Raw genomic sequence first — 24,233 nt, 5'->3', positions numbered from 1 at the left:
CTAGCATCTGGCAAGAGGAGGATGGGAGGAAATGTTAAAACAGGTGTCATGGCACTTAAACTTTGTTAACTTTATTATAGTAAAGAACAGAGATGAAATTGTGCACAGAATCACCGCCTACAGTGAAAGAAGCAGATGAAGACCTTCAGCACGACTGAGGGGGGGATCTAAATCACATATAAACAGTGGTAGTAAATGCAAGGTAACATAATACTAACAGATGTATATTTAGTTAATACATATCTATCATATGCCACTATTTTGTATGTTTTCAATGAGGGCACCTTAAGATTTTTCTATGTAAAAATTATTTCTTTAGGTAACATTTAAACTCCTTTTGGTAAAAAGGAAGTGTTCTTGTAAAAATGAAAACAAAGAAAAAACCACCCTTAACAAAAGCTTAAATACGAATGCCTTTTAAAAAGTGTAAATTAATATGTGCAACTGATACTAGGAATTGATGGTATGTTTTTTTTTTAAATAGTTTTTCCCCTATTTTCAGTTGGTATAAGTCAATTATTTAGTGTTGGTCTAATTTACCAATTAATATAACAAAAACTGCACTGTATTTGTGTAATGGATAACTTAAGGAGTCATGCCACTTTTTATATTCTATATAGGAAAGAAAGAAAAAAAATCAAGCTATAAAATTTACCCTGTTAAAATCTGTACCTGAACACATGACCTGAAATAATCAACTTAGTTATCTCAGTAGTGTTAGCACTAGTAAACTTAGTAAAACTATATCCAGCTCATGAGGATGTTTAACAGATAGCTAGAAATCAATGTGAAGGCAAGCAGGAATGTCTGGGTAAGGTGAAGCAGGAGCGGGTGGGGGTGGAGCAGTGATAAGCCAGCCTGAGAGAGGTGGATGAAATGAAAGTGGGAAAGGGACTCTTCCTCTCCATTTTCCCAGATTTCCTAAGGCCTTTGTAAGCGGCAAGTACTTCCCTTTCCACTGAAAAGACTGTCTGGGTGACCTTTACGAGCAGTGTTATAAAGTACTGGCACCTAATCTATCGCCTTTCCTTTTATGGTAAATATACAGTTATTTTACATCCAAAATATTTTACAATTCCTTTGTAAATATGATTTTAAAGCTGAAAAGAAATTAGGAAATCATTTAGTCTAACTAATCCCTTATTTCATTGACAAAAGAACTGAGGTCAAGAGAATCTATGATTTAGTTTCTAACCTACATAAATATACTGATGTTACTGAAAGGTTTAGAAATGCCATATTTAGTGTTATTAAAAGCAAGAGGGAAATGGATATTAGAAATGCTTCAAAAACACAAAGAAAAAAAATGGAACATCTATTCTGATGTTAGTAGGAAAGAGTTAATTAAAAATAAAGGGCTTTAAAGACAGATTAGGGAAAAGATACTAAATGATGAAGGTATGAATACATGGTAATCATTACAAACAGAAAATATATATAGAAAATACTTACCAAGTATATATTATATCATGAAGAAAATACACAAAGTGAAAAATGTAAAGACCCTCACATAATTATTTTCTATTTGTTTCTATTTCATTATAAGAACAAATTATATGGTAGGAGTACAGAAAAGCGGTACACACACTTAAGTAAAATTTCCAGGCCCCTTTTATATGAAACAACTGTAAAATCAATTCCATTTCTACTTTGGCTAGGTGGTTCTAAATGATTATTCTCCCTATGCTTAGCTGAAGTAAAAAGGAAAGACCAGGTTACAGAGTTTGAGGACATCAAAAACTGCACAGGTTTTTTATTACTATTTCTATCATACCATTTTAGCACATTAAAATATCTTGTGTCAAAATAAACATATTAAATTTTAAAAACTTGAAAACTCAAATATGTATTTGTGTTCCTAAGTTATTATTTGCTCACACCTATGATCAGAGCCAAATTATTAAACGTTTTTCACTGGAATGAAAATGAAAGTGGCAAAGGACTCATCTTAAGGCCTTGATAAGTGGCAAGTACTTCCCTTTCCACTGTGAAAATCACTGTCTAGATGGCCTTTGTCAGTGCTTCCCAAACTGTCCCTCCGGTTCAATGTAAAATAACTTCACAAATGGGTAAGCATGCCTAATTTTACTCTGTAAGCACAGATTTTAACATACATTAGAAAAAGTTACATGCTAAAACTTCTCAACACATTCTTGCCCCAGCCCAGTGTTTGGTTTTTTTTTTTTCCTCTAAAGAGAAAAGTGTACGGAAGAAGCCACCAAGAAGCTGAATTAAACAAATAAAAACTTAAGATACTTACTGTCGCTGGGGAAGCCCGAGTGGTATGTGTCACCGAGTGTCCAGAATTCTCCATTGAGTTGCCGATCAGATAGGTTCCTCCAGAGCTGCTGATGAGTTGTCCTCCTGTGACGCCCATCTGAATCCCACCGGTGCCCACCATACTGTGAGACGAGACCACGGTAGTCACCTGTGCAGAGCTCCCTTGAGTATCAAAGTAATTCCCTCCAGTGTTTTGGCTGTACATCTGTGTTTCTGTGTAAGGGTAAGTTGTTGTTCGGCTTTAGAAGAAGAAAAGAAAGAAATTTATTTATATTATCTTATTGTTTTTCCAGGGTAAATACATGTTTAAAATATATCAGCTTAGCCTTTGGGACATGGTGAGTTTTGCATTTTGTGTGAAACTTCATTCCCAGAAATAGCTGGGCTTACTTTCCAAATTAAAGGTGCATTTATTTAGAAGTACCTCAACACTTTTCTGCACAGTATAGAGTTTTTACCACTATTGGGGCCTACCTCAAGTGTATAAATAAGCTCAGGTCTTGTCCCTTCAAGAAATCCTGCTGTGTGACTTCTTAAATTTCTTATAAAACTTCCTGCAAATCCCAGTTTTAGGAAAGCTGGGATCTGGAATGAATAGGGGTTGACAAGTCAGCTCCCCAAACTACTTCACACTGCTGGTGACTTGCAGGAAACCTCCATGACTAAGGTAGTATGCATGAATCTCTTTCTAACCACTAGGCAAGATCTTGAGCAAAGCATGTGCCCTAAATCCCTAACTCTTTCTTCTTTACACTCAAGCTTCTCCTCAATGAGATGACTAGGCCACCTCATGTCCTCATTTTCTGCTTTCCAACAATAACAGTCAAGCTTCTGCCCTTAGCCTTTCATTGAAAATGCTTTTAATAAGGTCACTTGTGACCTCATTTAAATACCAAGCTAAAAGGCTGCTGTCAGTCCTCCTCTTTCTTGACTTATCTGCAGTACAATGTTGTTGACTATGCCATGTTGCCCTTTCCCTCCTTGCCCTGTTCTGATTAAGCAGCTTGTTTGATGGATTTAATTTTAATTTTCAATTGACTATATCGTACATTTTAACACAACTTTTGTTTTTATTTTGCAATTAGTGTAGGCTCTCAAGAAGTTTAAAAAATAGTAGGAAGGTGTAAAATACTTTTCTTTTTAAAAATTCAAACATCAAATTAAAATTCCCAGTGTTTTTGGTCATTCTCTTCAACACTACATCTCAGAGTGAGCCAGCACTGACAATTTGCTGTAGATGTCTGTGGACATTTCTATGTATATGCAAGGTCTTTCTGTTTTAATCTTTCTTGTTCATTAGTTTCTATGGCATGTCTCTTTCACCTTTTAATTTTTTTAACCAGTGTTTCAAGAATCTTTTGGAGGCTCGGTTTTTTTTGGCATATTAAATAGTAATTTTCTGAGGTCTCCAATTTTAGCTCTCATCTCTTCTCACTTTTATCCAGACCATACACTTTGATCATATACTACATGACCATATGCATGTTCGTAATTTCATACCTCCACTCTCTTCACTTTCTAGTTTCACTGTTGTTGTTGTTGTTGTTGTTGTTCAGTTTCTAAGGTGTGTCTGAATCTTTGCGACCCCATGGACTGCAGAACGCTAGGTTATACTTTAAGAGTTTTAAATCTAGATTTCTGAGAGTCACTTAAGTATCTCTGCTAGGGAAGCCCTGATATTTGGGAGGTCTCCTATGTAAAAGTGAAGGTATACCTAAAAGGGAATTCTTTTCTCTCCTGCTCTTTTTCCTATATTCCCCCCTCTCAGCAGAGGGCAGCACCATAACACTCAGCTTTGGAAATTACTGCTAACTCTTCTTGCTCAGGACTTCCTAGTTTGCTCAGTGGTAAAAGAATCTGCCTGTCACTGTAGGAGGCGAGGAGATGCAGGTTCGATCCCTGGGTTGGGAAGACTCCCTGGAGGAGGAAATGACAACCCACTCCAGTATTCTTGCTCAGGGTGGGGAGCACATGTATACCTGTGGCGGATTCGTTTTGATGTTTGGCAAAACTAATACAGTGTTTCAGGTTTAAAAATAAAATAAAATAAAAAAAAAAAAAAATCTATGGACTGAGGAGCCTGGCAGGCTGCAGTCTATGAATGTGACTGAGTGCATGCATACTTTTCTTGCTCAGATTGACATCAGTCCTACTAACTTTACCTCCGAAACAATTGTCCAACTCTCCTTTCCATTCTTGTACTCACTGCCTTAACTCATAATGAGTGAGTAAAGTGAAGTGAAACTCTCTCAGTCATGTCCGATTCTTTGTGACCCCATGGACTGTACAGTCCATGGAATTCTCCAGGTCAGAATACTGGAGTGGTAGCCTTTCCCTTCTCCAGGGGATCTTCCCAACCCAGGGATCAAACCCAGGTCTCCTGCATTGCAGGCAGTTCTTTACCAGCTGAGCCACAAGGGAAGCCCAAGAATACTGGAGTGGGTAGCCTATTCTTGCTCCAGCGGACCTTCCCGACCCAGAAATCCAACCAGGGTGTCCTGCATAGCAGGCGGATTCTTTACCAACTGAGCTATCAGGGGTCCTTTAACTCATAATATTCTCCATTAAAATTGCCTTCTAACCAGTTTTCCTTCCTCTATTTGGTTCTCTTCCAATCTATCTTCAACTCTGATGCCAGGGGAATATTTTTAAAAGGAAAATATGAAACTTAAGCTTTTCTTAAAAATCTTTCTGTGATTCTCTCTTGCCTTGGGAAGAAATTCACAACCCTTGACCTGTCTTCTCAGGGCCGATGCCGGCACAAGCTCCAGATTTGGTACTAGCCATATCTTCAAATGATTTTTTTGCTCACATCACACTGACCTTGATGCTCATCTCCTGTAAAGCACTATCTTCTTTTGTCTCCCTGCTATATTGTGTAGGGTTTCCCCTGTCTGGAAAGCCTTTACATGTCTTCAACTCTCTTCCTTTGCCTAAATCACCCTTAAGCTCTCAGTTCAAGCATCACCTTATCTCAGAATTATTCCTCTGCACCCCTTGTATTCTATGGCCATTCCTTACAGGACTGTTATGTTTTGCTCTCTATACTTTCCTAACCTATTGCACATACCTGAAATATAACTCTCAATGCACTGTTAATTACCTTAAGTCTTCATACTCCCATGAAATTATGTTTTATTCCCATCTGTACCCTTAACACTTAACATAACTATTGCTACATAGTGGGCTCACTAATCAACAAATAAAATATGACTCTACTTAAAAGTATATTTGGCATAATGGTCACTTTCATAAATTTATAAAACATACATTCTTTTTTTGCTGTTTTGTTAAAGCATGAGAAATTAGGCTAAACTATTTTAAGATTTTTCTGTATTATTTAAAATAGGTAATTTAACCCATTACAAATTATATTTATATTGCAATTTCTAATGCAAATTTCAGTAAAATAATAAGAGTGCGCCAACCAGTCCATTCTAAAGGATATCAGCCCTGGGTGTTCTTTGGAAGAAATGATGCTAAAGCTGAAACTCCAGTACTTTGGCCACCTCATGTGAAGAGTTGACTCATTGGAAAAGACTCTGATGCTGGGAGGGATTGGGGGCAGGAGGAAAAGGGGACGACAGAGGATGAGATGGCTAGATGGCATCACCAACTCGATGGACATGAGTCTGCGTGAACTCCAGGAGTTGGTGATGGACAGGGAGGCCTGGCGTGCTGCAATTCACAGGGTCGCAAAGAGTCGGACACGACTGAACAACTGAACTGAACTGAAAAGTATTCAACACTGGGTAAAGTTACTGCTTTCCAGAAAAAACCACCACAGATCAGGTATAAAGTTTAGTTTCGGATGATGACAGAAACAACTCCATAGAGAATATTTTTTGTTGTTTTTTTTTACACATAGAAAAGTATTTAAAATACACATTTCTTCTCAATACTGCTGTATTTTCCAACTGGAAATCTAATTTATGTATTTCTTTCAGTATATACTTATTTTAATAAAACAGCCATGTTGATTTTAAATTTGGATAAAAAGAGAAATGAGTTCATCTTATGTCCCTTAAATATGACAGTGACCCTATTTAGCTGCACTTAACACAATACGATGTTGGTATTTAAGTAAAATCAAGTAAGATGTACAAATAGATACAGGGAAATAAACACTATGACAGATGCAGAAAATTGTGTCAACTTTCCTTCTCACAGTCTGAACAAAACGCTTAAGTATGCTTTCCAGTAGTAAGTTGATTTTACAAATAAATCATATAATAATAGCTATTAATAGCTAATATTTATTATTTACTATGCAACAGGTACGATCTTATGTGCTTTTCAGGTATTAACTCACTTAACCTTCATTACAACTTTATGAGATAGATATTGTTATTTCTATTTGCAAAGACAAGGCGAATACTCGGAAGTCTAGATAAACAGCTTTATTCAAAGCACACAGCTGGTAAAAAACTGGATTTGGAATATGCAATTAGCCATTCTCTCAAACATTTCATCACATTAAAAGAATTTAACTTTTAAATATGTCAATGATATTTATCAATGACTATTGCGGAACAGTCACAAAAGGTGGTACAGGTAACATACAAACTTTCTATTGCTATTTAAGAGTTTCTTATATTTTAGCTAAAAGATGATGCTTTTAAAGTGCTGCACTCAATGTGCCAGCAAATTTGGAAAAATCAGCAGTGGCCACAGGACTGGAAAAGGTCAGTTTGCATTTCAATCCCAAAGAAAGGTAATGCCAAAGAATGTTCAAACTACTGCACAATTGCACTCATCTCACATGCTAGCAAAGTAATGCTCAAAATTCTCCAAGTGAGACTTCAATAGTACATAAACCGAGAACTTCCAGATGTTCAAGCTGGATTTAGAAAAGGCAGAGAAACCAGAGATCAAATTGCCAACATCTGTTGGATCATAGAAAAAGCAAGAGAGCTCCAGAAAAACATCAACTCTACTTCACTGACTACCCTAAAGCCTTTCACTGTGTGGATCACAACAAACTGTGGAAAATTCTTCAAGAGATGGGAATACCATACCACCTTACCTGCCTCCTGAGAAATCTGTATGCAGATCAAGAAGCAACAGTTAGAACCAGACATGGAAAAATGGACTGCTACACAATTGGGAAAGGAGTACGCCAAGGCTGTATATTGTCACCCTGCTTATTTAACTTATATGCAGAGTACATCATGAGAAATGCTGAGCTGGAAGAAGCACAAGCTGGAATCAAGATTTCTGAGAGAAATACCAATAACCTCAGAGCTGCTGATGACACCACCCTAATGGCAGAAAGTGAAGAGGAACTAAAGAGCCTCTTGATGAAGGTGAAAGAGAAGAGTGAAAAAGCTAGGTTACAACTCAGCATTCAAAATACTAAGATCATGGCATCTGGTCCCATCACTTCATGGGAAACAGATGGGGAAACAATGGAAACTGTGATAGACTATTTTCTTGGGCTTCAAAATCACTACAGATGGTGACTGCAGCCATGAAATTAAAAGATGCTTGCTCCTTGAAGGAAAAGCTATGACAAACCTAGAGAGCATATTAAAAAGCAGACACATTACCTTGCCAACAAAGATCCATACAGTCAAAGCTATGGCTTTTCCAGTAGTCACATATGGATGTGAGAGCTGGCCCATAAAGAAGGCTGGGTGTCGACAAATTCAGGCTTTTGAACTGTGGTGTTGGAGAAGACTCTGGAGAGTCCCTTGGACTGCAAGAAGATCAAACCAGTCAATCCTAAATGAAATCAACCCTGAATATTACTGGAAGGACTCATGCTGAAGCTCCAATACTTTGGCCACCTGATGCAAAGAGCCGACTCATTAGAAATGACCCTGATGCTAGGAAATATTGAAGGCAGGAGGAGAAGGGGACAACAGAGGACAAGATGGTTGGATGGCATCACTGACATCACTGACTCAATGGACATGAGTTTGAGCAAGCTCCAGGAGATGGTGAAGGACAGGGAAGCCTAGCGTGCTGCAGTCCAAGGGGTCACAAAGAGTCAGACATGACTGAGCCAGTGAACTACAACTACACTTTGCTAACTGTTTATCAGCACCCCACTCCTCTCCTATCTTACTCAGAATGGGATCTGCAGACGATGTACTTGCACTGGTAAAGAAAGAGAGATGGAAAAGGTCAGACTATTTTGGAGGATATTTACCACTGCACACTAAGACTTTGGAAGTTCTATGATCGTAGAAGTTGCAGTTCTATTATAAGAGCATCATTCCAAGGGGTTTAAATCACACCATCTTCTGGGCATGATTCCTTTATATAATTAGTCCTCAGTGAACAATAGCAATACAAATAAATGCATCACAGATATATATAAAAGCTCTATAGCCCTCAAGTCAGCATAAAAATACGGCAGCAAAGAGCTTTGATTTTCATACTTCCCCCTAGCTGGAGATGATTCATTAGCTAAAAAAATGAGCAAAGGACAGGAGAAGAGTGAAAGTCACTAAAGAGTATGTCTAATCCATAAACTATGTTCATTACTCAATCATGACCCATGGGACTGAGGAGAAAGCTTGTGTAAGCACACACAGGGGTAAAGATTGGTAATTTCCAGGGGGAAAAAGGGCACAATTATATTTGTAGATGAAGTGTCACAAATTGTTGCTGAATTTGTCTCCGGCACTTAAATACTTGCAATGTGGAAGAGAGGAGACTTTTCAACACTGGACTGGGTAACAGAGGCAGACCGCAATGTTCTCAGACATTGCTCTTCAAGAGTAAGAAGATAAGTACTAACTCAGTTGCTGGAGGCCTTTCTGGAGCCAGAGCCAGAGTCAGGCAGAATTTAATTCCTTAATATCTTTTCAGTTTTAAATGCTCTAAGCTCCTGGATAAATTCTGAAGAAATTTTGTTTAAAAAAAGAAGTGCCAACAACAAAAACAAACAGTTCTTTCTTAGGAACTAGAAATAATGATTCTAATTCTGATATCTAAGATCAGCTGTCTTTCATACTGCTATAATGAATACATAAGAGTTACTGCTTGCACACTATTTCCCCCAGAAATCCCCAAGACATATGTTTGAGAAAATTACTCACTTTTTGGCATATCAGATTGAAAGCAGCTAACTATTTCCGACTGTACACTCCTGAAACAACTAAATTCCCAAGCAATTTTGTGCACATTTGAAACATGCCTGTTTGTTTGTTTGTTCTTTATTGATTGCCACAGACCGTTACGAAAACACTATGTCATATTATTCTATAGCAGAAGAGGAATCTTTCCATTGTTCTGCATATATATCCAGTAATGAATGTAAACACACAGATATGCCCATACTTGCTGACAGAAGGTTCTTTATAGCTGAAGGTATTATCAGGTTCTGTGTAAATGTCAGGACTCTGATCCACTGAATTCAGTAAATTAGTGCTGTTGCATCCCATCATGCCTCAGCATATACCTTGGCTAAGCATGACCCTGATTATTTACTCCTTGCTTATTCACTACAATAATTATGTCCATTTATTTTAGTTATAACCAATTTTTCTGTTTTCTTTATCTTCAGGTGTCTTATCCATAAGTCCAGATATATAATATCTCTAAATTATGCATTTTGTGTTTTACCTAGGTTTTGAATATCCTCTCACCAATAAGCTAGTCAACTACAAAATAAAGCAATGGTATGAAAAATTGCAAATTAAGATAATAAAATACCTTACAAATTTCATACTATAAAATTCAATATGAAGGTAAAATGTAGTAATGATGATCATTATAATATCTTACATTGGTACAATGTTTTTATTGCTTTTAGGCTACTCTGTACATATTCTTTTAATAAATATTTATGGCACCTGGGAAAAAAGTAACATGACCTCTACTCATATAAAGGTTAGATAAGAAGTAGGTGGTCCAAAATAAAAAAGGAAATAAGATCATTAGATAGTTTGTTAAACCTATAGAAGAGAAAAATAGCATATTAAAGTATAATAAATGGAAGGGCACATATTAGATCAAGTAATCAAGTGCTGTTACTTTCTAAGAAGAGATATTTAGGTTGAAACTAGAGGATGAAAAGAAGTCAGTTTTATGAAAAATAGGAAGAAAGATATATCAAGAAGATAGTGTAGCCATGTACAAAAGCCATGACACAGGGAAGATCCTGGTGTTTAGGAATAAACTAGAAGTCTAGAGTGGTTGTTTAAAATGAATGAGGACACTAGAAAAAAATGAAGTTTAAAAAGTATGTGAAAACTAAACATGTAAGTAAACAAATTTTTTCGTGGGTCATGATCCACAATTTACTGGGTCACACTAGCATTAAAAAAGAAAAAGACTAAACAACATCAGAACATATTATACCTAGGAGGATAAGAATTATTTTGAGAAGCTTTTTTCCTGTCATATGCATATACAGCGTGTATGTGTGTGCCTATGTATATTTAGCTGAGTAAAAAATTGCACATCTAGTTTTCTCGCTGGAGATGGTTTTTTAAAAAGCTTGAAAGACATCATGATGGACTGCGGAATGAAGTCTGGATGTTATTTTAAGCTGGGATAGGAGTTCAAGGAGGGAAGGGAATGTTCCAGGCAGAGAAAGAACCTAAAGAAAGGCCTGAGGTCAGAGAGGTAACAGGAGACCAGGAGAAAAGGGAGGGCCATCAGAGCCACTGCTACAGTCGAAACATGGAAGATGATTCTGAAACATGTTCATTAGACGTAATAACAGGAGGTGATCTTACTGCAAGGTGTTTCCATGTAGTGAGAGCAGTACATGTCTGATTGGACAGACTGAGGAAATAACTAAAGGCAGTCAGAATGAATAAGTTTTAAATATTTTCAAAAAGTTTGGGAGCTAGGAGAATATGAGAATGGGGAGAAGTGTTGTTAAGGACAGAGGTACATGATTTCATGGAACCTTCATTCAATCAGTCACACAGGTTGCACAGTTCTGATCGGAATCCAGTGGCAGCAGTGGCCAGCAGTGTTTGAGAGGGTTGTGGTCATGTGGTGTTCTGACTGGACAACTCCTGGCGTGCAGTTTTTCCTTTGGTCTAGCTACTGTTTAACAATGCTTGTACCTATTTTTTTTTTCAGCTTGTTTCTTCAGACTTCCTGAAAATCCTGAGTCACAAATATCTTTCAATAAATTATTTGTTTTGCTTAAATAAGTCAGACTTGGTTTCTGCTGCTTGAAACCAAGAACTCTGCCTTAAATAGTTTTACATTGTGAAGTTTTTGTGAAAGTCACCAAAGCCCTACATGGAAGTAGCTACATTATTTGGAATCAACAAATTGCATTCATGTGGTACATAATCTCTGGTTGGCTAGCATGAAACAATATTTTTGAGTTTTGAAACAGATTATTTCTTGAATGCTCCAAGTCATACTGAAGGCAGAAGACAGTATAAATAAAGAAAGCAGCCTCTTCATCTCAAACATAGAAACACCATACAACCATTTCTTCTAAGCAGAGAGCATTTAAATGATAATAAGAATGCATAATTTTACCTGAAAATCCTGAGACTATTTCACTGAAACAGAAAATATGAACTTGAAGAATATCCTTTTTAAGGTTCTTTATTAATCAAGAAGCAACAATTAGAACTGGAAATGGGACAACTGACTGGTTCAAAATTGGGAAAGGAGTATGACGAGGCTGTATAGTGTCACCTTGCTTATTTAACTTATATGCACAGTACATCATGTGAAATGCTAGGCTGGATGAAGCTCAAGCTAGAATCAAGATTTCTGAGAGAAATAACAATAACCTCAGATATGTAGATCATACCACCCTAATGGCAGAAGGTGAAGAGGAACTAAAGAGCCTCTTGATGAAGGTGATAGAGAAGATTGAAAAAGCTGGCTTAAAATTCAACATTCAAAAAACAAAGATCATGGCATCCAGGCCAACTACTTCACAGCAAAAAGATGGGGAAAAGGTGGAAACAGTGACAGGTTTTATTTTCTTGGGCTCCAAAATCACTGTGGATGGTGACTGCAGCCATGGAATTAATAGGCACTTGTTACTTGGAAGGAAAGCTATGACAAACCTAGACAGTGTATGAAAAAGCAAAGACATCACTTTGCCAACAAAGGTCCATATAGTCAAAGCTATGGCTTCTCCAGTAGTCATGTACAGATGTGAGAGTTGGACCATAACGAAGGCTGAGCATGAATTGATGCTTTTGTATTGTGGTGCTAGAGAAGAATTTTGAGAATTCCTTGGATAGCAAAGAAATCAAAACTGTCAATTCTAAAGGAAATCAACCCTGAATATTCATTGGAGGGACTGATGCTGAAGCTCCAATACTTTGGCCACCTGATGCAAAGAGCCAGCTCCTTGGAAAAAACCCTGATGCTGGGGAAGAATGAGGGCAAAAGGAGAAGGGGGCAGAGGAAGAGATGGTTAGACAGCATCAGCAACTCAAATTCTGAGAGACAGTGAAAGATAGGGGAGCCTGGTGTGCTGCAGTCTATGGGATCACAAAGAGTAAGACATCACAGCGACTAAACAACAATTAATCAATTAAAAAGTATATGGAAAGGATAACTGGATGGCTTCAGAAAATACCCTAACTATATTATTTTCTTTTTGAATAAATAAGCCAGAAAGAAAAACACCAATACAGTATACTAACACATATATATGGAATTTAGAAAGATGGTAACAATAACCCTGTATATGAGACAGCAAAAGAGACACTGATGTATAGAACAGTCTTTTGGACTCTGTGGGAGAGGGAGAGGGTGGGATTATTTGGGAGAATGGCATTGAAACATGTATAATATCATATATGAAACGAGTCACCAGTCCAGGTTCGATGCATGATACTGGATGCTTGGGGCTGGTGCACTGGGACCACCCAGAGGGAGGGTATGGGGAGGAAGGAGGGAGGAGGGTTCAGGATGGGGAACACGTGTATACCTATGGCAGGTTCATGTTGATATATGGCAAAACCAATACAATATTGTAAAGTTAAAAAATAAAATAAAATATTAAAAAAAAGTATATGGAAAGGATAACTGGATGGCTTCAGAAAATACCCTAACTATATTATTTTCTTTTTGAATAGATCTACTAATTGTCAATATATCATTAATGTACCACCTCCTAAAGTATACGATGCCATGTTATTAGATATGATTCAGATGAGAGTTCTGTGATCAGTTTTTAAAACACTGCATTTCTTTCCTAGGGGATTTCTCAGAATCTTTAAAAAACGAACAGAAATTTAGAGTCCTAAAAAGAAGTTCATGTAGTGTTTTTCTGCTTGTGTCATCACAGAACTTTTTTAGAGAACTAACATTTTATGAAACACATCTGATAAATTCTCTATTGAGTTTGATAAATCTATAATTTAAAGATTATGAGAATGCTTCCTATCGGTCAAGTCTTATTGCAATAGAAACCCACACAATGAAAATCTTAACATTTTAAAGCACTGATCATCTCTAACCAGGGGATAATCTTCAAAGAGTGGTTGATATGAGAAAATTAAAAGTGTTTTCAAAAGATATTTCTTAATTTGGACAAGATATAGTATGATGTCTTTATTTCCACTTTGACTAACATGATGGAGTAAGTGGGGGAAGTGAGATTCAGAAAACAGAGATGGGAAAGAAAAAAATTCATCATTTAAAAAAACTGATTTCTCAGTTACATCAAGAAATTTCAACTGAATGGGACACTCTCTACATGGTATGCAATGTTTCCCAGCTAGCTTCATTACAGTAGTCTAAATTATTAGATACCATAAATTGTAAGAATCTATAGCAATGGACAAGACTATGAACCAGCCCAGTAAAAAAATATTCTTGGGAAAACTATTGCCAGGAAATACGTAAATGTGTGTTCCTACAGAAGTAATGATAAATAGGAACAAGAGTGAATTAGATTACCTTCTCCCTTGAGTAAAAAGCTATTCAACTCCAACACTCGGTACAGAAAAGCAGTTTCAACTGAAATGTTCACTCACTGCCTCCCATTAATTAATCCTGTTATACTACCAGTAATTGTCCATAGTCACAGAGAAAAAACGTAAACACGTTAGTACCACCAAATTATAAGGATTACACATTTTTATAAGCGATGACACATATCTGTGAGGGCTACCATCACCTCTTGAGTCAAACCCTGTGCGTTATGGCTACTTGGCAAGGCTGCCGGTGACAGGAGCAACAGCGAACCAGGATTTACTAACCATGCACAGGCTGCAGGGCCGTGTACTGGATGCGTGAAAGTTCATGATAAAGATCAGCATCCCAATCTTCTGGGAGAATAACTAGCAAAAAGCATTTGTATCACACAGAAGTGGGACTCTCAATATGATCTGAGTCAGGGATCAAACACTAGCTGGCTATTAATTCACTGTGGTGAAAATGAATATGGACTACTCTTCTAACATACATGGAAGTGCATCAAATATAAAGAGTAGAAAGACTCTAAAATGAACTTTAGAGACAAAAACTGTACATAGTTAAATGTCAGCACTGCAAAATTACAGAAAGACTGAAATAGCTTAAGCTGAAAAATTTTCTTGTTATATTTTAAAAATATGTTCATAGTCCTCTAGCTACTAAAATGTTGAGTGTAATTCATGGCAACACAATGTTTCTTTAGTAAAAATGAAAATGATGCTATAGAATCTTTAGTCAGAAGCACCAAAACTGAAATTGTAATGAAAGGTTTTAAGGATGCATCTTCTTTATCCTGACCAAGAGTGCACGTTTGTGACATAATTAGCTGGAGTTGAGGATATAATCTGGGCACACACAGACTGGATCAAAGCTAATTGGACTTTGTGGGAAATGAACTCGTGACCTAGACCTCATTAGTCATGATCTAACTAACTAAGTTTGAGGGCCACAGAAAATATATGTTGGCACAAGATATTTACTTTGAATTATTTCCACACTTAATGGGCCCTATAATTTTAAAGAGTCAACTTTTAGAGATGTTGTTTTTCTAAGTTTTTGTGAATGAATGAAATCACTATCTCATACTTACACATATAGAAGACCCTAGTATCTGTGGTGGGATAGCTTTAAAAGGCACAAGGCAATATGCAGAATTCAGAAAAAAATAACTAGAGAGCAAAATTGTATGGTAATAACTAATGTTTAGTGAGTGTTTTCATTCAATTTCTCAGAAGCTATACAAAACACTTTGGATAAACTATCTCCATATTTCATAAACGAAGAGAGTGAAGCAGGCTGTGTTATCTTTTACAAAATCACACACTAGCAATCACCCTATTCTACTTTGGGCCAATGATAAATGACTGTGATAGATACCACAGATTTAATTCTCTCAACACCCATTCCAACTATCCTTTTCCTTTGCTGTCATCTACCATACAGACACAAAAGCTACAAACCTGCATTCCTAGATTCCTCTGCAGCTAATTACTTTGTTACAGAGTTATGGCCAATGAGATATAAACAAAAAGGGAGCTAGGGGTTTCTGGGAAAGCCTGTGTGTGTGTACACACATATTTATATGTACGTATGTACGTACGCATATATAATGTATCTTCTTTTTCCACCTTCTGTCTTCTTGTTGTCTGGAATACAGCTATGATGGCTGCTACCAAAGCAGATTTACTATCATACCAGCAAATCTTTGCCCTGATATCCCTGAGCTGCTAATGTCAGCAACAGACTGAGAGGAAGTACGGTTGTGGATGTTTCTAAATGCTCATTTCCTGTCATCTTTCGGTAGCTTAGCACTAAGCTGGCTCAGGTGGTCTGAGTTAATCCTAATGGAAGAACAAGCTAGGGGACCTGAACTTTAGAGGCACCCACTCCTCCCTAGATAAGAAAGCCATGTTTTTTCTACTAAATAACCAGTTAATGTTCACTACCCCTGCCCCCTAGAAATATGGAGCACTTGGTGAGGCCAGAGATCTACTGGAGCAATTTCCACGGTATCGTCCAGTCTTACTAGAGGTATCTGCTGTATGTCACCTTGTAAGATCTCTTCAATAAGGCTTATTTTATATTTGCACACATAGTGCTAGTTACTTGTACAATATGCTAACTCTGGATTTTTTTTTGACAAAAATAAAAGCCCTAATTTGTTTAAATCTCTGTCATATTTTTTTGGTTTCTTAGCTAATTGGTTGCAGTAATAAACATAAGGTAAAACGTTATGGAATAGAGAGTGATAATGTAGCCCTCCAGTGGGGTCTGCTAAGGCATTACCTAGGATGTCTTTGAATTAGGAGAACAAACTAGGTAGAAAATAGTACTTCCTTAAACAAAGGTTGGAGAAGGCAATAGCACCCCACTCCAGTACTTTTGCCTGGAAAATCCCGTGGACGGAGGAGCCTGGTGGGCTGTAGTTCACGGGGTTGCTAGAGTTGGACACGACTGAGTGACTTCACTTTCACTTTTCACTTTCATGCATTGGAGAAGGAAATGGCAACCCACTCCAGTGTTCTTGCCTGGAGAATCCCAGGGACGGGAAGCCTGGTTGGCTGCCATCTATGGGGTCGCACAGAGTTGGACACGACTGAAGCAATGCAGCAGCAGCAAACAAAGGTAGAAAATATAATGACTTTACTCTGAGGTTCTGGAAGGAAATATACTACAGACAAGGATGCAGCAACAATACAACTGAGTGACCTCCAGCAGTGTCTAGAAACCCATTTATATTCCCTGATACCATAAAGGACCAAGTGGCAGGCATCCTCATTTTTTTTTTTTTCTGGTCTAAATGCCAATAAGAGTTTAGATTTATGGTAGAGATTCCAAAAACAGGCTCCAGAATGTCCTGGCCTTATACAACAAAGAGGTAAAGAATATTCACAGTGTGTCTAATATATATAAAGTGTTATAGATTCACTAGAGTAACAGAAATGTGCTGATCCTTCATCATGTGCCCTTCACCTAAACTGATGTAAATAAAATAACAAAATGACAACAATTCCCATTCAGGAAGAGTTCTTCTTAGTATGATAAATATATATAAGGATTTGTTGCACCATGGTGGAACTAAGAGTCTGGGTGAAAGTGAAAGTGAAGTCGCTCAGTCGTGTCCGACTCTTTGCGACCCCATGGACACCAGGCTCCTCCATCCATGGGATTTTTTAGGCAAGAGTACTGGAGTGGGGTGCCATTTCCTTCTCCAGGGAATCTTCCCGACCCAGGGATTGAACCCAGGTCTCCCGCATTGTAGACAGATGCTTTACCATCTGAGCGACCAGGGAAGTCCCTGGTGTACATTGAGTCTGGGTACATTGCTATTTTTACTGTACAGGAGACAAATAAGTTACCTGCAGAGGAGAGCCAGGGTTCACGACACAAAGGAGGATGTGACATGTCAGTCTACAAAGATATTGCTATACTGGGTGTAGTGGTTTGGGAACGGAAGAGAGAAGTAGAGAATGATATTCCAGCAGAGGAAACAAACCACGTGTCCAATAATACAGAGGCATGAAAGGGGAAACAAGTACAAAGTTGGTTGTTCCTAGAACAGATGGAAGATGAAGCCAGGGAGATAAGAAGGGGGGGTAAAACCAAGACAGAGAGACACATTTTACTTTATAGCTAATATAGGTTCTAAAGGCGGTGGTAATGTATGCAGATTCAGTGACCAAAAGCAATAAGAAAAAAGAGACAATGAGTCAAGATCAGTGAAGAACTTTCAGTTTTGTATCATCTATTGTAAACCAGGTCCTGTGCGAGCTGCTTTACATACTCTGCCTTAAATCCTCACAATAATCCAGTAAGAGTAAGTTTATTATCCTCCCACTTTCCAGGAAAGAACAATAAAAGCACAGAATAGTTGAGTACCTTGACCATGATTATAAAACTAATAGATAGTTAAACCAGGATTTTAAGATGTTTAGCTATAATAAGAATAAATGCACTTTCTACGTACTACACACACTTCTGCTGTTAGATTTACTGCAGTGAAACAACAACAAAAAACATACAAAAATCCTGCCCCTCATGGAGCTTACAGGTTGGTGTCATGGGGGTCTATAAAATCACCCAAGGAAACAGTAGGTGCAGTAAGAATTAAGAAAGCAGAGATTCTCAACCTAAGGCACAGCAGCCTGGGGCAGAACAGTCAATAAGAGAATCTGAATTCATTTCAGACCGGGAGATCTAACAGATTGCAAACAAAAACCTGTGGTAAATGAAAACAAACATGGTGACTTATAACAGTTCTTAGTCCCTTTATTTATAATAACATCCTGAATCTCAAAGTGGCTGAAAAACTCTAATGAAAAAAATATACAAACTGACATTATTGTTGATGCAAAGGAGATGGAGTGAGAGTTGGGGAGGAAGGGGAAGTTCAGACAGGAAAATAAGATTTACTGAGTATCTGGCACTTTTACATAGAGTAGTTAAGTACCTCATTTAATAAATCCAAAAAAAAAAAAAACCTCCTCCTAATCTACTACTACAGTAGATTTATATTACTTTACAGAAGACACACAAAAATTCGCCTTATTGATAAAAACAAAAAGCATAGATTTTAGAAGGTTATATTACGATACAGAAATCACCAACAAGGGGATATGTTTTTCTCAACCTAGAGAAAACCATTCATGGGTACAACAATTTAAAATTTTAAAATATTTTACTGGGGTAGAAATTTCAAAATATTTTTATTTTTATTTTTTATGTTTTAGTTTTTCTTTTTTTTAAATTTTATTTTATTTTTAAACTTTACAAAATTGTATTAGTTTTGCCAAATATCGAAATGAATCCGCCACAAGTATACATGTGTTCCCCATCCTGAACCCTCCACCCTCCTCCCTCCTCCCTCCCCATACCATCCCTCTGGGTCGTCCCAGTGCACCAGCCCCAAGCATCCAGTATCGTGCATCGAACCTGGACTGGCAACTAGTTTCATACATGATATTATACATGTTTCAATGCCATTCTCCCAAATCTTCCCACCCTCTCCCTCTCCTACAGAGTCCATAAATTAAAAAAATAAATAAATAAAAATAAAAAAAAATTTTTAAATATTCTACTGAGGAAAATGAACACATATTTTTAACAAACATAAACAAGGCTCAAAACACCAGTTTAAGTTCAATAATCTTACTCTGGTTAAAAAAAAAAAAATTACTGTGAAAGCAAGGAAATAACTTGGGATGAGCAGAAGGTGTCAGGAAGTGCATTCCTTTTCTCCAAGTGGGGGAATGGAGACGACTCCCCCATATGAACTTACATTGCTCCATTGGTATAGACAGTGTCACTCCCTTCCACGTACTGCACCTGAGCTGGATAGACATGCTGCACCTGCTGCACAGTCTGTACCTGCTGCACCTGGAAAGCAAACAGGAGGACCTGATGAGAGGTGCCTGTGACAGAATGAAGGCGCGGTGCCAGAGTTACTGCAAAGATTTTTCTAGGGTACTGATAAACCCAAGAATGTTTTATAATGAAAACCGTTAGGTTCATGCTAATTTCAGCGTAAGTACGTGCTGGGTCCAAAGGTCCAAATCAAATGTAGCATTTATGCTGAATAAATTCTGTAATGTTCTTGCAAGTATGTATGTATATACACACTTCAAGTGTTTAGAGTGAAAATTCTGAAAGCTCTGCACTTATTTTGATGGTTTATGAAATTCTCTTCAACCTGGCTTGTGAATGCTACATTTATTTTTTAGTTAAAAAATTCACAGTGGAAAAGTTCAAATACTTATACGTAGAAAAAAATACTATAATAGACCCCATGTATTCATCATCCAACATAAACAACTGTCACCAGATCTTCCTCTTCAGCCTCTCACAGGATTATTTAAAAACAAGTGTAGAACTTACAGCATTTCATTGGTAATATTTCATTTTTTCTTAAGAGAAAAGAACTACTGTTAACATGAATACAATACTAACATCATAAATAAAACATTAACAATTCCTTAATATCATATAAAACCCTGTGATTGTTCAAATGTCTCTAATTATTCCAATGTTTTCTTAAAAGTTGGCTTGCTCAAACCAAATCCAAACAAGGTCTACCCGTTACATTTGGTTGATATTTCCTTTCTTTCTCTTTTAGTCTCTAACAGTTTCCCATCCTTTTTATATTTGGCTGTTAGTTATTTGTGACTGAAAAAACTAGATCAGTTATCTACTAGAATTTCTAGAATGCTAAATTTGCCTAATAGCATCCCTGAGATGTCACTTAATAAATTCCTCTATCTTCTATATTTCCTATAAATGAATAGTTAGATTAGGAACCCTGATCAGATTCAATTTTGAAAAAGCTGTGTACTATTGAATCATATAAGTTGCCATTAAACAGCTGGTTGTCTCTCATTCTGCAGTATTATTTCATCAAGAGCTTCAGGTGTTGTCAGCTGGTTTCACTGGTTACAATGTTTCCTATAAATGTTTACTTGAGGATATCACTAATCATCATTTTCTGTAGCAATTACTTTAATTAATAAAAGGCTTCAAACTTGTGGTAATCTGATTCTGCTATTCTCTCTTCATTTATGAACAGAATTCTATAAAAGAATTCTTATTAGTATTTGATTACTCTGAATTAAAGTTTGTACAGGAAGAACAGGATAAATGTATGATTTCACTATTTATCGCTACTCGGAATAATGATTTTATTCCCTTAGCTCCCTCCCCAAGGTGGCCAGTGTTGTTTTCAGTTTGATCTTGCTTGTATCCCTTAAGATTTTCAGCTTTTGAACATATTATATATATATATATATATATATATATATATATATATATATATATTTAACACAGCAATCGTTTTTTTCCCCTACAATTGTCCCACCTTTGACTACTGGTAGTGCCTTCATGGGGGCTTCCCTGGTGGCTCCGTCAGTAAAGGATCCACAATGCGGGAAACCTGGGTTCCATCCCTGGGTTGGGAAGATCCCCTAGAGGAGGGCATAGCAAACCACTCCAGTATTCTTGCCTGGAGAATCCCCACGGACAGAGAAGCTTCCTGGCTACAGTCCATGGGGTTGCAAGGATTTGGACGACTGAGCGACTAAGCACAGCACACACACAGCAGTGCCTTCATGACCACAGTAATCTTTCTTAATTCCCAGATCTATCCTAGATCTGAAATCAACCATTTTTTTAAAACCCCTGGGTCTTCTGTTTTAGTTGTAATATAAATATGTAAAAACTGCTTGGGAAAGAAATTTACCAACAGGCAAACTGTTCGACACCTTTGTGATTTCTTCTACAGAAATATTCATCATATGAAGAGTTGCTGTACAATATTATTTTTAAAAATACAGCTTATAAGAACAATAAGAAGGAAAAGCCTTAATGACTATAAAAGTGGAATAATTAAATATAGAAGATCATTCTATAGTATATATGGTTGATAATAAAAGAATGTGAAGTGAAGATGCTCAGTCGTGTCCAACTCTTTGCGACCCCATGGACTGCAGCCTCCCAGGCTCCTCCATCCATGGGATTTTCCAGGCAAGAGTACTGGAGTGGGTTGCCATTTCCTTCTCCAGGGGATCTTCCCGACTCAGGGATTGAACCCAGGTCTCCCGCATTGCAGGCAGATGTTTTACCCTCTAAGCCATCAGGGAAGCCCAATAAAAGAATAAATTAAGATTAATATATACTATATTAGTAGGATCTCTAAGACATATGCTAAGTGAAAATGTTGCTGAAAAATACTTAACAGTGTGTGCTCAGTCACTCAGTTGTGTCTAACTCTTTGTAACCCCATGAACTGTAGCCCACCAGGCTCCTCTCTCCATGGGATTTTCCAGGCAAGAACACTGGAGTGACTTGTCATTTCCTTCTCCAGAGACTTACAATGTAACTTGATTTACGTATATATCTGCATATATGGGCACATGTGCATACAAATGTGCTTCAATATATAAAGGAAGATAGAAGAATGCACACTAAATTTCTAAAAATGGTTACTTTACTGAGCGACATTAAATGAGATGGGAGAGAAGAAATGACTAACATCCTTTATGAATTCACATCTGTATTTTATATATCTCAATATATGAAAGGACTTCCACTTCTGGCCACGATGGAGTAAATACTACTGGAAATGCCCTCCCCCTGTAGACAAGTAGAAAAGTAAACAAAATGTGTAAAACAGTATTTTCAGTCATTCAACAAAAAGGCATCATGCGATTCTGTTCCTTAACAGAAGGAAAACAAATGCAGAGAACCCTATGATGATCTTGGAGACCAGGATGCAGAATATAGAGGAGGAATGGAGAAACAAAGCAGAGGATCATGACCTCACTGAGGTGAGGAGATACTGAATCTGGGGAAGGCTGAGTTACCTGAAGTTTGAGGACAGTATCAGAAAGGAAGTTAGGTAGAGAAATAGATCCAGAAATGTTTGTAGAGATCCCCTTGATGCCGAATACTAAGCTGCACATGTGCAGGGACAGAGATATATAAGTTCTGACCATCCATAGTGTCATGACCTTACTGAACAGCTAGGACACTCTGTAGAAACACCAGAGGGAAGAGCCATAGTATTGATAAAAGGACTAAACTACATCTAGAATAAAACTAAAAATTGCGTGCGTGCTAACTTGCTTCAGTCGTGTCCAACTCTTTGCAACCCTATCAACCATAGCCTACCAGGCTTCTGTGTCCATGGGATTCTTCAGGGAAGAATACTGGAGTGGGTCGCCATGCCCTCCTCCAGGGGATCTTCTCGACCTAGGGATCAAACCTGCATCTCCTATGTCTCAAAAACTACTTTAGGTCCATCCTAACAAATCTAAAAGAAAAGCCTTGATAATATCCACAAGTAACTGCCTATATGGAACTAAATTTAACACTTGTAAAGGAAGATACCAAAAATCCAGACATATAAAACCATAAGAATCACAGTGTCCAGCATTCAAAAAAAAAAAATTATGACATATGAAGAAGCAGGAAAATGTGATCGCTAATGAGGAAGAAAATCAATCAATAGAAACAAATCTAGAAATGAAAGATATGAAGTGTCAGAGAGATGTTAAAACAACTATTCTAAATAGCCTTGAGATTTAAAGGAAGATGCAAATATGGTAAGAAAGAAAGAACACGTAATGAGCTGAGTCAAATTTGTGGAGTTGAAAAATACAGTATCTGAAATGAAAAATTTGCTCAATGGAATAGAGAGATTACATAATGCAGAAGAAAAGATAAGTTAAGATGAAAACCCAGGAATAAAAACTATTTGGAGAACAGAAAAAAGGAAATAATGAAGAACAGAGAAAAGTGGAAAAATATCAAGTAGTCTAAACAATGTAACTATAGTCCCAGAAGAGGAAGAACAGAAAATATATTTGAAGGAAGAGTGGTATAAACTTACAATTTTATTAAAACTATAAACACAGATCTAAGAAGCTTAATATTCAAGACAATGTATAGACAAATGAAAACCACAGTAAAGTGCATTATAATTACAGTGCTAAAGGAGAAAAATTCCTAAGCAGATAGAAAACAGATACATTGTACACAAGGCAACAGGTATTAAAATGACTGAAAACTTCCCAGTCAAAAAATACAAGCCTAAGATAATCAAATAGCATGTATTTAATGCAGGGAGAGAAAAACTTCAATCAAGAATCCCATAACCAGTGAAATATTCTTCAAAAATGAAGAGAAAATCCTTTCTTAAACAAAAACTAAGATCATTCATTCTGCTCTAGCAGACCTCCAGTGAAGGGAAACACAAAAGAGAGTTTTGGACTAAAGAAAAACAATTTCAGATGGAAAAGGGGACTTACACAAGAAATGAGGAGCATTAGATGGTAAATTTGTAGGTAAGGTAATTTTGATTATTTTCTCATCTTTTAATTTCTATAAAAGATAACTGCCTGTGCAGAGTAAAAATAACAATATGTATATAACAGGGCTTATCACATATGCAGAAATAAAATGTAAGTATGACAAAAATAGCACAAAAGAAATTATACTCAGTTTAAATCTTGATTGTCATAATGGGTAAAAATGTAAACTCTAACTATATACTCTCCACCAGAACACACTTTAAATATACAAAGACAGGTTAA

General features: G+C 37.0%; 1 protein-coding gene across 4 annotated transcripts in view; it reads right to left on the bottom strand.

The window, feature by feature from the left end:
* RFX3 (regulatory factor X3) overlaps positions 1-24,233 on the bottom strand; it is a 346,378-nt gene that overhangs the window by 108,451 nt on the left and 213,694 nt on the right. For all 4 annotated transcript variants that reach the window (XM_055578191.1, XM_055578190.1, XM_055578189.1 and 1 more), the window contains 2 exons: positions 19,430-19,527; positions 2,261-2,519 (listed from right to left, as the gene is read on the bottom strand). In XM_055578191.1, the coding sequence (XP_055434166.1) occupies positions 2,261-2,519; positions 19,430-19,527 (357 nt within the window). The remainder of the gene's footprint in view (positions 1-2,260; positions 2,520-19,429; positions 19,528-24,233) is intronic.

Source organism: Bubalus kerabau, chromosome 4 (assembly GCF_029407905.1).
Source record: "Bubalus kerabau isolate K-KA32 ecotype Philippines breed swamp buffalo chromosome 4, PCC_UOA_SB_1v2, whole genome shotgun sequence".
Taxonomy (NCBI): Eukaryota; Metazoa; Chordata; class Mammalia; order Artiodactyla; family Bovidae; genus Bubalus; species Bubalus kerabau.
The sequence above is the reverse complement of the archived record's forward strand: the minus strand, read 5'-3'. Positions and strand labels throughout refer to the sequence as shown.